Genomic DNA, 16,375 nt, shown 5'->3' with positions numbered 1-16,375 from the left:
TTAATATTGTCTAAACTTTATCCAAATTTTGAAACGGATGAGATTGTTGTCACATGTATAGTATTTTAAATAGGAACTAATGCTTGGTCAATAAAGTGCAACCTTTCAATGAAGTATCGCAAAAAATGTGTTTCACTAATACCTTAGAAAGAAAGCTAAATAGGAGCTTCACTAGATAGATACCTAACACAAATTTAGTCTCTTGAGATAGTTTTGCTAGACTAGTCTCCATTTTTCTCATTGCTTACTCAACTCTATAAGTATTTTATAGAAACTTATCAAATTGTGTAATTAAATGTAATTCAAGTTAGAAATTCGGAAATATTAAACATGACATAGATCTAAACAATAAAGATGATCTTCTACATGTCTAGCATAAGGCAGCATATCAAGTCTTCGCAATGTAATATTTTGTGCAAGCTTAATTACACATCGACTATTAGGTAAGTAATAAATAATTTTTATGGTTTCTTCAAGGAGCCGTTTGGGGAAGGGTTGGGTTATGGAGGGTTAGTGTTATGATAAACCTAGGATTATAATAAGATGTGTTTGGGGGAAGGGTTATGAAGGAAGTTTTATGATAATGTTGTAAAGAAGGATTGAAGAAAAGTTGAAGAAGGATTAAGAAGTGTTGAAAAAGGGTTGAGGAAGGGTTAAGGAGTTAAAACTAGTGTTACATAACATTTCCACCAAACGGGAGTTGGATTACATAATCCTAACTCCCCGTAATCCAACCCTTCCCCCAAACGCCCCCTAAGATATTTCTTAATTACATCCAAATTTAATTTACAATTATATGCTATGTTCAATTAACTAAAATTAAAAACTTTATCAACTTTATCAACTATTTAAATTAAGTGTTAGTGGTTTCATCAGTGACATTTGGTATAACTATATATGTTGAGACATTGTTATTATGAAAGTTGTTTGTGTGGTACATACACGTAGGGTACGTGAGTAGTGTGTATGTATGTATGTATGTGTATATATATATATATATATATATGAGGTCCATGTAAAAAAGAAAATTTTACAAATCTTTTGGTCATGGAGTCCTCACTCTGTGGAAACCTCAAATCTCTTCCTCTATTGGAAGTTTGTTGAGCAAAGAATTTAGTGAATCTCACTTTCCAAGGTCAATTACCAACATAAAGTTAAGAATGGAGGAAGAAAAATTGTATCAATTGTGAGAGTGGAGTGGTCATGAAACACTACTAATAGTCCTCAATGTTAATTCTCAATCTTCAATACAAAAGGCATTAATTTTTGTGAATTGATCACACGTTTAATTCGTATTAAAAAAATGTTATTCTTCCAATTTTCACATTTCAATTATAGTACAAAATTTTCTTAATTTATATACATTGCTTAAAATGTCGTGTGTTCAACTTTCATTTATTTATATCTTACTTGTCTTTACTGTGATGTAGTGTTTATGATTTTGGCAATGATAATATTCCTCATCAAACTCCAACATCCCAATTCGTTGTTTTATAAACAACCTAGTCAATAAAATTTAAAGCTTGTCTTTGTTTGGACGTAGTTTTTATGATTTTGGTAATTATATTTTTCTTCAACTCTAATATTTCAAATTCTGTATTTTTTTTCATAAATAATTTGGTCAACATTACCTAAAATGTGATTGTTGTATTTTTATTATGGAAATTTGATGTTCACGTTTTAAAAACTGCCCCATTAATTAGGTTTCATATAAAGAAAATTATTTGTTTTAATATTAAAAATGGCACCAAGCCTCAATTGATAATAACTGTGTTTTGCAAAGTAACAAGTAACCTTCTTTAGTTTTAAGCAATCTCTGGAAATATTGCATTCAAAGAAAATATTTTTGCGATTTTTCTTTTAAAGTTTTGTCAATTCTTTTTTCTTTTTTTGGTCAAGAGTGTGAATCATGGGTCAAATTAAATTACTATTCATTAAAATTAATTACCTTAAACTATTATCGTTAAAGTTGACTCAAATTTTTAATATATATATATATATATATACATATATATCTGCCTTTGATGAAATGTGTGTATATCTTATGTGTTTAGGAAAATCAAACATACAAATAAAATGATTATTATAAATGCATATTGGGAATAAGAAATGGGAATCTAATGAAGAAAGGCCTATGGGGGCTATATAGTGTTGTTAAAGCAATATATATATATATATATATATATGTTGTGTTTAAGATCAAATTGATGACAACTTTTTAGCATACAATGTTTGATAATTTATGGCTAAAGTGTTATCATTCATTATTGAATAACACTATTTTGTAACTTAAATATTACAAACTTTAAAGACAATAACGTAATACATAAGAGTTATGGTAAGGTATAATCTATAAAATAAGTTTTTCATTTTCATGCAATTTAAATTGGGGATCTACAAAATTTGTCACAGTGACATTTTTTTAAAAAAATTATGTTGTTCTTTTACCATGTGAGAAATATGATATTAATTCCACATTAACATTGTATCTAATTATTGTCCCAAATAAATAAAAAGGAGACCTTTTATTTAATACATATTATCACATTTTTCATTCGCAACAATTTTTTTTTTAAATAGTTAGATATAAATAAGAGAAAAAAAAGTTGAAAAATTCGACTTTTATTTAAATTGTTTAGATACTTAAATTATTATTACAAAAACGTTTATAAACATTCAAAATTATTAAAAATATTTACAAACATATACACTTTGGTACATATTTTTTAAAAACGTCAATTATTATCGTGGTCATTATTGTAGTTATATATTATTCAATTTCAATATAAATAGTGTTAAATTTGTATTTGATTATGCAGTTTTGTTTTCCATCCATATCCAATAAAAACAATAATACTAATCATAATAAAAAGATTCTGTCTTAGTCTTATCAGTGAAGAGAGAATCCAATTTAAATCTTTCTCACTGACCAAAAATATGGGGATAGATTTCATTTCTCACATAAAAACAGTTTTTACAATTAGTCATCACCTTTGTTATTATTATTATTATTATTTGTTTTTGTTAATTATTGCTTATCTTTAATATATAACCAACTACTTCTCACATTAAATGACCACGAAGATATTATATGTACATATTTGGAATGGGACATTAAATTAATGCTACTGTTTTTAGACCCATCATATTCTTAAAGCAACTAAGTTTTAATTACATAAACAACGAAATCAAATTAGAAGTTAAAAACAAAAAAGTGTGTTGAAGCTGGAAAATATTTGGAGTTAATGGGTAATGATTGATAGACTTGTTATGAGAATTTGGGGGCATCAATAATGTTTTACATTAATTAATACACATTGCCTTGTGGGACACCATGATCTTAATTAATCTTTTTCTTTTTAATAAATAAGAAGATTTCATACCCATTTATTTTATATATATATATATATATATATATATTATCTGTAATTTTTGTAGATGTTGAAAAAATTGTTAATTAACTTTTTGTTTTTGGAAAGAAAATATTAAATTCCAAAGATAGGATAGCCATTGTCCCAACTCCCCATGCTAAATATTGAAACCACTTTATATGCTAAAGAAATCAACTTTCCCTAAAAAAGTCATTCCTGTGATAAATCTACATTTTGGAGTCCAAAAATATGACAATTATTTTTACAATTGGGTGGAGATATTGTGCAATCCAACACAAATTAAGGGTTTATTGATAGGTTAAATTATTTGAATCAATCCAAATGAATTATTAATTAATTTGAAAAGTATTTTTTTTTTTGGTTAATTAGGATATAATTGTATGTATTTATTTGAAAAGAAAAGTTTCAAGCTTGAAATTAAATTGTGTTAAAGCGTAAATAGCTTAACATTGTATTCTTTTAAAACAAATATATTTAAAAGAAAATGACTCAAGCCTAACTTAAATGAGTTGTTCGTTTCAAAGAACTTGTTATCCGGATAATTGAGTTGGTTTAGAAAATACTTTAACCAATTCCAAGAACACCCTTTGGTCGAATCTATTAGTTGTCTCGAATAACTTTAACGAAAATTCAATTTTACTTCCTTAAATCCACTTTTAGATCATGGTAAGATTTCAATTTTGAAAATGTGGATGTACTGGAATGAGTATGTTATTTGATATTGCTTTCATGCATGGTTAAGACCTACCAGCACCAACCACACTTTTTTCTTTTTTATTACAGATGAGAGTGTTTCCCACCTCTCATCCCTTTACTCAAAAGAATCCAAGAGAAAGGAAAAAAAAGAAAAAAGTAATTGACTTTGAGGTTTCACTAAGGTGGGTTGACATTTTAGTACAAAGGTTTTGATATCTTTGGAGCATCCAAAGCTTGAAAACATACTTCCACTGTGTTTTTTTTTTCTAATATAAAATGAAATAAGTGATATATGAAATTATGATGGGAGACTGAGGGAGAGGGGAGTCAATGGCTTACACAAACTCACTTGCTGTTTTCTTGTCTCCTTGGTTGGTTTTACATATCATTGATCATCCAAATTCAAAACCCTTCTGTTTTCTATCCATTTTAACTTTAATATAAACCTTTTCCTTTTGATGAGGAGGAAAAAAAAAGGTTTAAAAGAGAGTTGGTTATTGCCCTTATTGGAGACACAAGAGCCCACCACTTTTGAAGTAGGGCTGCGATCCAATATTTACTCACTCACCTATATTGTAATTTCTATATGAATGTTGATGTATACTAGTATATTAGTTGTAAAAGATATATTGTGGTGCAAACTATATCAATCTTAGTAAAAATTGGAAAACACACTGCAACAAAAACAATCTACTGAAATAGAAATTTATAATTATGAAATTCTGGACGTAGAATGAATATAATATCTCATTTCCCCTCAAATTTCTTAACATTTGCAAAACGGTGTTTGATTATAACAGACGTAATTTTAAGAATTTCAAGAACATTATCTTTTAGAGATGATTTGATCTAAGTTATATCAGAAATCATTTTCCCAACCCCATCTTTGAGGGTCCCAAAAGTTGTCTTTTGGTGGAGAAGAAGATGACACATTCTGTCATGCACCAAAAGCAGCAGGGATTCATTCACATACAAAAAAATAAAAATAAAATAAAATAAAATAAAAAAACAAAATTTTATACCCCACACACCCACCTTCTCTCTCTTCAAATTGCTGCCTTTGCTTGCATTTTACAACTCTCTCTCTCCCTCTCTCTCTTCCATGTATGCATGATAAGAGGTGTAAAGGGATATATAGAGAGAGATGAAAATCCCAACTTTAGAGGAATACTCATGTGAAGCAAAATGCCAAAAACTACTTCTTGTATCTTTGCTACTAATTATTATGCCTTTGGTATCACAAATATATAATAGTAATACAGTATCAATTATGATTTGGAGTACTGCTAAAGTATAAGACTTTTGTGGCATTTTATTTTTAATATATTTATTATGAACAGACGATGAATATCTGATTTTAAAATTTCAAAAAAGTGTTAAGTGGGAAATGAGAGGAGAGATTTTGTGGCCACTAATGCATGAAATTGCATTTGGTTGATCAATAAAGATCACATGCATTATTGTAAAGATTCAAAATTCAGATGTCTTGATGAGAGTTGGGAAAGATCTATATCAATTCTCATGGTATCTTCCAAATGTGAGAGAATAATTGTAGGATTTCTTTATTTGGTTTAAATTTGGGAGAGATCTCAAGAACCCATGAATTATTGACATATTGAGCATATCTATAGATTGTTCAATAATTAACTGATTAATAATATCCTATGTTATATGAATGTCGAGAGGTTTTATAATTCTGATCAAACTTCATGGGTAAGCGACTCATCGTTATCATTCTTAAACAAAAGTATTCTCCTTCCAAATTGAAATATAGTAATTTTAGTAACACTTTATGATTCAATAAATACTCTATTACTTCGTTATTATACATAACGTAACATAACATAGAAGTTGGAAGAAAATATAATAATTGAACGGTTCAAGTGATTTCTAATGATGTAATTATTATAATTATCATGTATTTTCACAATGAAAATCCTGAAGCTAGATGAAATGAAAACCACTCAAGAAGAGAAAAATGAATCTATTCTGCTCAAAGCTACATGGATGAGGGCCCAAATAACAAAGATAGTGAAAATTTGAAAAGATATTATTAGAGTGGCTTGGCTAGGAGAGGGCCATGAGCAAAAGAAAATGTTTGATTTCCAAGGAATGACCCTTTGATAGGGACTCTACAGAATCTGGACACCATCTAACACTCTTGGAAAAAAAGTGGCTCAAATTTCAATAGTAAAGCTTGTGGAAATGTGGTTTTGCTTTGTACACGTGAAGCCACATGTATACAATTTCATTTCTATTTTCAATTTTTCAGATACTAGTATGAATATGGCCAGGATAAAATGAAAAAAGATTCTGACTTTTTCCCCTTTTGAGAGTTACACTGCAAAAACTTGCTTGGTTACATATATCCTGAAAAAAAACCCTTTTAAAACGACAAAAGAAAGTTCAACAAGAGACTAATATCAACAAAAAAAAAAAAAAAAAAAATCAAAATCTTTACTATTTTACCTCAATTCTTCTTCTGCTACTTTAATCCAGGACCAAGCAAATAAGAGAAAACTGTCAACACTGAGATCCTGTTAGTAAAACATGTGATATTCAATGGATGTTGATCAGAAAATGTAGACTCCAACCAAATGAGTTGGGCCAATAGACACATCTCGTAATATATAAGATAGATACTTGGGTTTCTTCTCATACGAGAGTTCTAATTCAGACGGCTCAATACCAGTCTAACAAAGCAAATACATTCGATAATCAACCATTGATAATACATTGAGTATTTGATGGATATTATAATAAGTTCAATGTAATTAATGAATAGGAATTTGCAAGTTTTAAGCTCTCTTAAAGATACCTAGCTCAAGTGAAAGATACATGTTAGGAGCAACTTAAGCTGAATAACAGAAGTTATTGACATAAGATACAATACAACAGGGAAGTAAAGAAAGACACGGAAAAAAAGTCAGCACACCAGTAAGTTCAGGTTGTTTCCTGCAGCGTTTAATAAACAAAAGATGTCGGGGAAGTTGTGAGAACAGTTGAACTACTGTATTAGTAATCACTGTCTCGTTATTTACAAGTCCAAAATATCCAGCCATAGAAGGTTGATTCTATTATTTTCTGCAGCAATTTTGAAGACTGATATTGAGATGCTGTATCAAGTTATCAACTTGCGTACAGTCCTTTCCTTCCTAAAACAAAGACCAAACACTACGAATGTATACTATTTTTGTACATTCCATAGGAACCCAGAACTGACCTCCTGTCGACTCCATCTCCATTCCTTCCATTACAAAGCATCCCATAAAAGTTTCAGCAACATCAGCTTTAATCTATACTGTGCCAATCTGTTGAAGCTAATTCAAATATAAGGCCTCAAAACCGGGGACTTTAAGTGGACGACTACCTTTAGAGACAAATTTGTTGTCTTTTTCAGCTAATATAAACTTGGGGATCATTACAACCAAAATGGCCAAGGAAAAATGTTTACCTTTTTCTCAGCAAAAGATAGTACACACTGTCATTTAAAAACAGAGAAAATAAAATAAGAAAAATACTGCTAGGACCAATATGTTACAATACTAGTTCCATCATTTCGATTCAACCACTGAACTTATTTTTGAGGTGGGGAGCAACGTAAATAGCAACTAATACTACAAAACAGTGAATCTAATATTTGCAAACCTAATGCAACCGCCACTCAAACAGAACAATCGGGCTAACTCACTTCAGTATTTACGATGGTACTAAAACTTGCATACTTTTGCTTGCTACATTTTGGATCCTCCCTAAGCAACATGCTACCAAAACCTATATGCTATAATGCTGCTAGTATAGACCAAGGATGAAGTAATACTAAGACAACTGAAGCTGGTATTGAGACCTCAATTTCCTTACAATTGTCGAGATGCGCTGTTCACCATTCACCAACAATGCCTGAGACATCAGTTCTCTGAAGAAGCAAGATCACTTCTGTCAGAATTCAGATTTATATTTGGCTGTGATTTATCACCTGATGCCACCTCATTTTGATGATTTTCGTTTTTATTTGATTTGAGAAACCGTCCACCACAACCTCTAGCTCTCCTCAACGCGTGTAGATGTCGAGATTCATGCAAGTATGGCTGCACAACACATTGAAGCTAAGCAGTTAAAAACTAAAGAATGAAGCAGCGTGAAATAAAAGGAAATATTGTATCAAAACCAGCAAGGTATACACAATGGGAGGCCTATCACAATTATGCACACCCAGCATTTAAGAATCAGGCAATGTTTGTGCTTGCACACCTTCCTAGACTTTAGAGCTTTATTTTCTGATTCAGCTTTTGCACGGGACTGTCTGCGTCGTAAAATGCCATGATACTGTTTAGCATTGACAAAAACAGGCTCCTCAACTGCATCTGTTGGCAAAGGAACCCCAGCTTGCTGAATTCCCATTAATTGAAGATGAACCTAAAATGAGCAATAAACTAGTAATCAAACAACTAGAAAATGTAAAACAAACATTTGTATCAAAATCAGTAAGTCATAAATCATATTTGAAAGGACAATCTGATAAACTAAGCTTCCTTCCATGGTGATGCCCTTCATTTTTTGGCTTAAGAAAGCCATGATCCTTGAATAGTTGTATGATTGTATCTATACTGAGTTGCCCATTCCTCCAAGCTCAAGCAAAGTAATTATACCATTCCGACCTGCATGTTGCTTCTATCATTTGATCGTGTGTGTGTGTGTGTGTGTGTGGAGGGGAGGGGGGTCATTTTCTTTATCTGTCTACAGTAAACTTAAAGTTATAATTGTGAATTTCCTTCAGTTTTTCCCCTCAAAGAAGAAGGTTTTCCAGTACGATGCCAACAAACAAAAAGGATAAATTAATGTGCACCTCTTGGACACTAGAAAATTCTAATTCTCTCTAGACTTAGTCAATACACCATACTTGGTGTCTCGATAGAAAATGTTGAAAAAAGTTATTGACAATATTGAAAAGAGCCAAACTACTTACCATAGGTTGCCCACCATAGGGCTGTGGAGGATATGGTTGAGCATCATAGGGAGTGAAGATGCTTCTGTAATAAGGATCTGGATATGGATAAGCAGGGGGTACCTTCACCATAGAAGTTCCAGAAATCTAAATTAGTCAAATAAGCTCTTAAAAAGTTGCTGCCAACAAATTAGTACAACTAGAAACTAGATTTCTTATAATATAGTACCATAGAATGTCCTGCCCCAACTTGGGGAGATGCTACATACTGATTTGGGGTTGGTTGATTTAGTCCATTTATAACTGATGAAGAATGATTCTGAGATTCAGAGTACTTTCGCTGCTCATCAGCCTCACCATTATCTGGACAATCAGTTTCAGAGGCAAAATTAATTCAATCCCAGTTGGAGGAAATAGACAATATTGCAATTTCACAAAGTAATCAATGAACTGAAGTGGCCATCAAAAGCAACCAATAATATCAGGTACATTTGGTGTGTGTGTTGGGGAGGAGGGGGGGGGGGGGGGGGGGTGCATATTAAAAAACAATATTATCACAAAAAAAAAAATGGAGCTCAAATAAGGAGCCCATGGTATGTCCCAAAAGAAATAAACAGATGCTATATGCCAAAGCATTAATGCAAGCAAATATAGCAAGTCTTCTTTCGGGCGATCTACTTCTACTTCTCCTTGACACAAAACAGAAAGCCAAGAAAGTCCATGGGTTTCAATAACAAAATGCAGCTTCCAACAGAACCATACTAAGTGTTGGGGAAGGTCTCTCGATCCTTTTGCAAGAATTTAGCACTAGCTGACAGAAAAGGAATATTTCTAGCTGTAGAACTTGAAGAGAAACTTATATGTTAGAGAGAACAACCTCGATGCATTTCATACAAGGTGTTTGACTAGCTTCAGCCAGTGACACTCAAGGGTGGAAAATAGATCAATCGAGTGACTTTCGTTGTAGTCTTTATTTTATTTTTATATTATTATTATTATTATGTTGGTGATCTAACTGATTGATCCTTCAAATTGTGCAAGACTTTGAAAAGACACTAATGATAGCATTCAATGAAGGAATTTGATTCTTCACCATCCAATGAGTGAAGCAGTATGTGCAAGGGTTCAAATGAAGATGCCAAGCACGTGAATCTTGATTCAAGTTTAGTGGAGTCTTTTCAATAGCTTTACCATTATATTGTCCTCCCAATAAATTTAAAGAGTTCTTCAGTCTACGAGGGCTACCATTTTGGAGATCATGCTGTTTTTGCTACAATTTAAAATGCTGAGAGTTTTTTTTCTTCAAAAAAAAAAAACTTGATAATTTAACAAGATGGAACTTCGGGTCTTAATTTTGTTTGTTGCCTTCTTTTGGAATACCCTCAAAAGCTGTTTGTAATTACTCAAATCTCTTCAATAGTTGCCAGTAGGCAGATTACCTATCTCCCCCCATTCTTTTGCATTATTGATCTTTCAATGAAAGTTCTATTTGCCATTAAAAGATAACACGTAGTACATAATTCAAAATGAATAACTAATCACATGAAGTATCAGCCAAATGAACTGATGAAATCATTATCTCTTTGTAGAAAATTCAGGAAGAAAGAAAGCAAAACATATTGATTCTCTTTCCAAAAGATTGAGAAGCAGACTACAGCACGGATGCTCTTTTGGGCAGGTGCAAAGAGCATTTCATCGTTGATATAACTAAAGAAGAGTAGAGAACATAAAAAATTAAAAAATAAAATAAAAAAAGAAGAAGAAGAAGAAGAAGAATAGGAAAGAAACAGAAGTAGCATCTTGCATCTCACTGAAATGTAACTACGAATAGAATATAAAACTAAACAGCATAACATAGGAACATGAGATTGATCAAGTTACCAGAATAATCGTGGACGGAAGAAGTCATGGGTTAGTAATGCACACCAAATGAAACCTGACATCAAAGAAAAGGGATCTGTCAGTCCATTGACATTGGAACGGTTTTGCAACTTTGCAGGGATATGAAATTGGTACAAGGAATAATGTGACAACGGTATAGTGGTTTCATTTTGAAACTAACTACAACATAGTATGCATACACATGAGAAAACCCCAGTTAATGCCAGGATGATAGTACGGCTAAACCCATAACCAAAGTAAATTCAGAATCTTCAAGGTTATGTAATATTCTCAAAAACTCATTAGCTCATTATTGGTGAAAGGAATTTTAATTCCTAGTCATGGGGTGTGGGACGAGTTATGGAAATCTTAACTTATCTGACAAGTGAACCATCTAACCATAAAATATGTTCATATTAAAAAAACCCTAAAACCCTAAAATAGAAACCATGATAGGTTGACCTAGTGATAAAAAGGAGATATAATCTCAATAAAATGGTTAAGAAGTCAAGAGTTCAATCTGGGGTAGCCACCTACCGAGGAATTAGTTTCTTACGAGTTTCCTTGACACTCCAACGTTGTAGGGTCAAGTGGGTCTAGACACTCACGGATATAAAATACATACACACACACATATATATATATATTAATTTCATGACCCTAATCTTCTCCTCTCTCTTACACTTGGGGGGCACACATTTAAAAGGGAGAAAAGGCTTCTAAGGATGATCTTTCATTAGAGATTTCTGCTGGACTGTTTGGCAAGAATTTCCGGATCTTTCAAGATGAGGAGCTCTCGTTTCCTAATTTTTTCATGGTATAGTTTTTCTGGTTGCTTCATGGATTAAACATTCTCCACCCTTTCATCACTATAGCTACAACTCTCTTTTTTCCCCATTGGCGAGGTTTTATGAAACTCTTTAGATGCCTCTCTTTTGTAATTTGATTTCATCAGAGAAATCGTTTCTTATCTTTAGAAAAAACAGTGACCTCGGCATCAACTAGGCAATAGTTTGTCCTTTAAACTAAAATGACAACACATGGGTATATATACACATACGCATACAAGAAACGACACAATGAACAAAAAGTTCGCAAAAAATGATCCAAAGAAAATAGGATGGTAGATCTTAATAGTTATATTAATAGAAGAAGAAACCCCAGAGCACAATGGAACATTCAATCATGTGTAATCATGAAAAGTGAAATCTCCTAATCCCAAGTAGAGTGACTTGTAACAAGGCCAAAAAAAAGATGGACTACGGAAACAAAAATCTCATTCAAGCAATTACAGCCCAAAAGCCTTTTCTTAACTTAATCAGGGCATGTCATCATTGCACAGGGGCCCAGCTAATCTACTCTGTACAGTTACAATTTTATCAGATGCTTCTGGAGTAGATTAGCCACTATCTTCTCTGTGGTACATTATTTTGCCACTATCTTCTCTTTATCATAAGGTTTTGTGATCCACCAATGGTGAAAACTTCATTCATCAACGAAATTCTCTTTTTCTTATAAAATAAAAATAAAAATAAATAGAGAGAGAGGGAGAAAGAAAGAAAGTTTTTGTTTCTTTAAAAACAAACGGTCCTCTTTTCTTTAAAAACAAACGGTCCTCTCTTCACAAGAAACTTACTTTACCAACGAGATTAGAAAAGTCTTTCCCCCTTCCTCTTCATCCTGGTTAGCAAATGTGATCACCAAACTAATAGCTAAGGCTGGGCCAGGGAGTGTAGTAATCTGGAAGTATTAGTGTGCGCACCTACTGAGTTGTTCTTAACCATCTTACATTTGATAGTGAAGCCAAGATAAGAAAGCAATAATTTTCAAATTCTCAAGCAGTTAAGGCTTCGATGAATAAAATTTTTGAGAAAATAGCCAAAATACAATGAAACAATATGGAAAGGAATTGTATAATGGCTAAGGCAGACCATTTTTTTTTTTTTTTGAAAAAGATATGAAGCATGGGTCAAAAGGTGTACCGGAACATCCCAACTAGGTTGGCACAAACCTAGCACCCTCATCATATCCCACTTCCTAAAATGAATGAGAAATTAATGTAATATAATTTTTTATGAGAAAGAGACTATTTCAAGTGCATAGAAGCAAAAATTCCATTTTTTATTTGGTTTCTTTTTGTGAAGAAACAGAAGATATCATTAACAAACAAAGAAAAGATCAACCTACAAGCCGAGGGGACCTCTCTAATCGGTAAGAAAGTATTCCACGAGCTCTGACCATCCTTAGGTTCATCTAAATAATGGGATAACCTGCAGAAAAGCATATCGTTTGCCAGTATTTTAATTTGACTTATGACTTCTTTTAGAGCCTTTTGGTGTTTGTTTGGCTCATAAACAAGGTTGTTGCTTTTGGTTGGGGAAGAAGTTGTTTCACCTTCCATTTTTGTGAAGGATCGAGTCCTTTGTCATCCACATGCTGCCTTTGTTGTACGGAATTGGACCTGAGAATAAGTGTTGACAAATCTTGGGAAAAACTCTGGTCTAGTGCTATGTTTAATGCCTCACTTTAGGCATCTCTTTCTAAAGACATATTTAATTATCTTCACAGCGTCTCTGGATTGGAACCTTTTTATAAAATAAAAAATAATCTTAGTTTAGCTTTTGGTTAACTCCTTTTGATGAGTTGTTCTTTTGCATCATTATGTATTTTCTCATTTTCCTTCATGAAAAATTTGGTCAAAAACATGATAAGGGAAAGGATCCTTGTCAAAAACCTCTCCTAGCAAAGACTGCCTCGTAGTTTTCTGTTAAAAATAATAGAGAGATTTATAGTCAAGAGATGTTCGAAATCTACAAGCCCACCAATGTCCAAATGACTTAAAACTCAAGAATTGAGTTGAGATAGGACCAAACCTCCTTGTCGTAGCTTTTTCACAGATTTTCATTCTCCTATTTTTTTCATAATTCATAAGCTGTAAGAATAGCATCCAAAATGTAAATAAAGAGCGAATAGGAAAAAAGGCACCATCTTCATTAGGCACTCAGAACTTTGGCACTTATCTTATAAAGAAAGCTAATTACACTCAATGGGTTTGAAATCATTAAACTATGCTATTCTAGTTTTTTTAAATGAGGCAATATGAGTTCTGTTTGTAATGTTGGTGCAGAGATGAAGGTTCTTGAATGGCTTTTCTTCATTGTTTTTCTTAACTTTTCTTTTCCCACCACTTTTCTCCCTAACTTTTCTTTTGCCTCTCTACTAGATAAACTGACTCGAATGGTTAACAAATCAGGGTTCAATCTTACAGCCCATTCTTTGATTTCCGTCAATTGAAAGAATATTATGGGCCCAATCTTTACAAAGCTATATGGCAATCCAAAATTCCCTAGAAACTCAACTTCTTCCTTTGGCAGTTCACTCATGAAAGCATTAATGCCGTTCAGTGATGGCTTCCAAATTGACGCTAACCCCAAGCGTGTCCACCAAATGCAAAAATGAATCAAGAAAGAAGTCATGTCTTCCACACTCGTTGCTTTGCCCATGACTTTAGGGGCTTCATCATTCATAATTTCAACTGGTAGTTAACTGTCACCGTCAACATCAACTTCTTCCTCTACTTCGAGTTTGACAGTCATCCTGTTGACAAGAAGAAGAAGATCCTTTGGGGACTTTATTTCTTTTGTTCATAAGTAACAATATGCTTTAGAAACAAAGAAAAATTCTTTAACAGTTCGGACCCTCTTGTTTCCTTAGCTGGTGTAAAATTCACGTTTCTTCAGCTCTTGCAACTTAACCTATCCTTGTACCATATAGAAGAACCTTGTGTCATCTTCGGGGTTAGCTTCTCTCCGCTCTTTAATAATTTCATTTATTCAATATAAATAGTTTCTCTTTTCCTTTCTCACTTTTATTTCTTTTTGCTTTTTAAAGTTAAATAATATTTCGAACAATAGTATTTGTAAAATAATATATATTAATAAACATTCCAGGAACCAAAGGAAGAAAAAAGAGCCCGAAAGGTGTGAACGGTGACAGGAACCAGTAACCTTCATACGACACCAGTGTATCAAAACCCAGCAAGACCAGAGACTCCAAAAACCAACTGGGTATGAAATGAATATTCCTTTTTCAAATATTAACAATTAGCAAATCATGGTAGTTAGATGCAAATTATATCAGCTGCGTAATCAATCCAATGCGATATCAACCTAATGAATAGCAAATATCATGCAGTTAGTCTACAAGAAAAACTTATTAAACTTCAGTCCTTTCAGAAGTCGACAAGGTAAGTGCAAAACAGTCAGATGAGTTTGACGTACATAGCATGTGAAATTCAATTTGTCCCTATTTTACCAGACATTACAGAGTCATCTTCAGTCCTCCAATAACTTCTGTTTTCTGGGTGATTACCCAACAAACCCAGATGCAGATATGAGCATTAGACTGAAAAACCGTCACTTCAGCCGTACAATCAAAATCTGGTAACTAAATCCAACCAATTCAATCAAAAAACAACCGAAACAGACTAACATCCAATTTAAAATAAGAAGCCACTAAAAACTCATCTAAAAAAAGTTCTACAACAATTCACGTGACAAAATTATAAACAAAAAAAAAAAAAAAACACAAATCGAGTTAGGCTAATTAAGAAAACCCAGGAAACCTAAAAGTTCAGAATTCGAAAAGAGATTACAAAAAACATAAAAAATAACTACAAGGGTTCGAAAATTCACGAACAAGGAAGTGATGAGAGTAAAGTAGGGTTTGGAAATCGGAAATTCACCTGGAAAGTGGGAATTGTGGAAGGGGGGGGGGGGGGGTAGGTTAGATTGTCACCCCCGAAATCGTAAGTGCTTCAGCTGCAACGAACTGAGGAGAGAGTGTGTGTGTGTTTCGTTGCAGTTTATTCGTCGTCGTCTTTCTTCTTCTTCAGGTTGATTTCTTAGCGCGAGTAGAGGGGACAGAGGCAGCTCGGAATCCAATAAGAGCATATTTGTGTTTCATCCCATATTAACCTTTTCTTTTGTTTTTTGGTTTTACGCCGCGTGTATGAGCGGCGATGAGAAAGGGGAAGGGTAGTTCGGGCAGAGAGAAATGTGGTGACCAAGATGATGAGGTGGCGAAGTTAGACAAGTAAACTTTGAGGGGTCCAGTAAGTGAGTGGTGGATGGGATGGAAATATGATAGGTGGCTGCCCATCCATGGTTCCTTGTGGACCACCCCCCCTCCCTCCCCCTGGATCCCACTCATCAAATATGTCTTCCCTCTTCAAACCCTCAAATCAAAATAAATGCCAACATTTGATAATGACCCAAATAATCATCTTGGTTTTAAACTTTACCATCTATTTCTTTATTCAATGTTTCATCTCCATATGTAGTAAAATTATCAATGTATTTCTGTTACATTCTCAATTAATGGTAATATAGTTTGCATGTAGTCAAACAAGCTATTGCATGTATGTTCTTGAAGTTTGTAAAGAGGCTGTCAGAGGGTGTTT

The 16,375-nt window shown here is 33.0% G+C and overlaps 1 protein-coding gene and 1 non-coding gene across 8 annotated transcripts; both read right to left on the bottom strand.

Annotated features, from left to right (window-relative positions):
* Positions 1-7,521: 7,521 nt before the first annotated feature.
* LOC103484315 (nuclear transcription factor Y subunit A-7) lies at positions 7,522-15,974 on the bottom strand. Of its 7 annotated transcripts, none has more exons than XM_051088525.1 (7): positions 15,659-15,941; positions 15,195-15,360; positions 10,915-10,969; positions 9,263-9,396; positions 9,055-9,156; positions 8,340-8,504; positions 7,522-8,176 (listed from the first exon to the last, which is right to left on the bottom strand). In XM_051088525.1, the coding sequence occupies exons 3-7, from the start codon at positions 10,940-10,942 to the stop codon at positions 7,997-7,999; spliced, it is 609 nt and encodes a 202-aa protein (XP_050944482.1). In that variant the 5' UTR covers positions 10,943-10,969; positions 15,195-15,360; positions 15,659-15,941; the 3' UTR covers positions 7,522-7,996. The 7 variants fall into 7 exon arrangements, with proteins under 7 accessions (XP_050944482.1, XP_050944481.1, XP_050944483.1 ...); XM_051088524.1 differs by having other exon boundaries at positions 15,229-15,360; XM_051088526.1 differs by having other exon boundaries at positions 15,195-15,353.
* LOC127150784 (U6 spliceosomal RNA) lies at positions 12,211-12,318 on the bottom strand. Its single transcript, XR_007823365.1, has one exon. It is a non-coding gene; the product is annotated as a U6 spliceosomal RNA (small nuclear RNA).
* Positions 15,975-16,375: the final 401 nt, after the last annotated feature.

Source organism: Cucumis melo, chromosome 8 (genome assembly GCF_025177605.1).
Source record: "Cucumis melo cultivar AY chromosome 8, USDA_Cmelo_AY_1.0, whole genome shotgun sequence".
Lineage (NCBI taxonomy): Eukaryota > Viridiplantae > Streptophyta > Magnoliopsida > Cucurbitales > Cucurbitaceae > Cucumis > Cucumis melo.
This window is presented reverse-complemented; position numbering and strand designations above follow the sequence as displayed.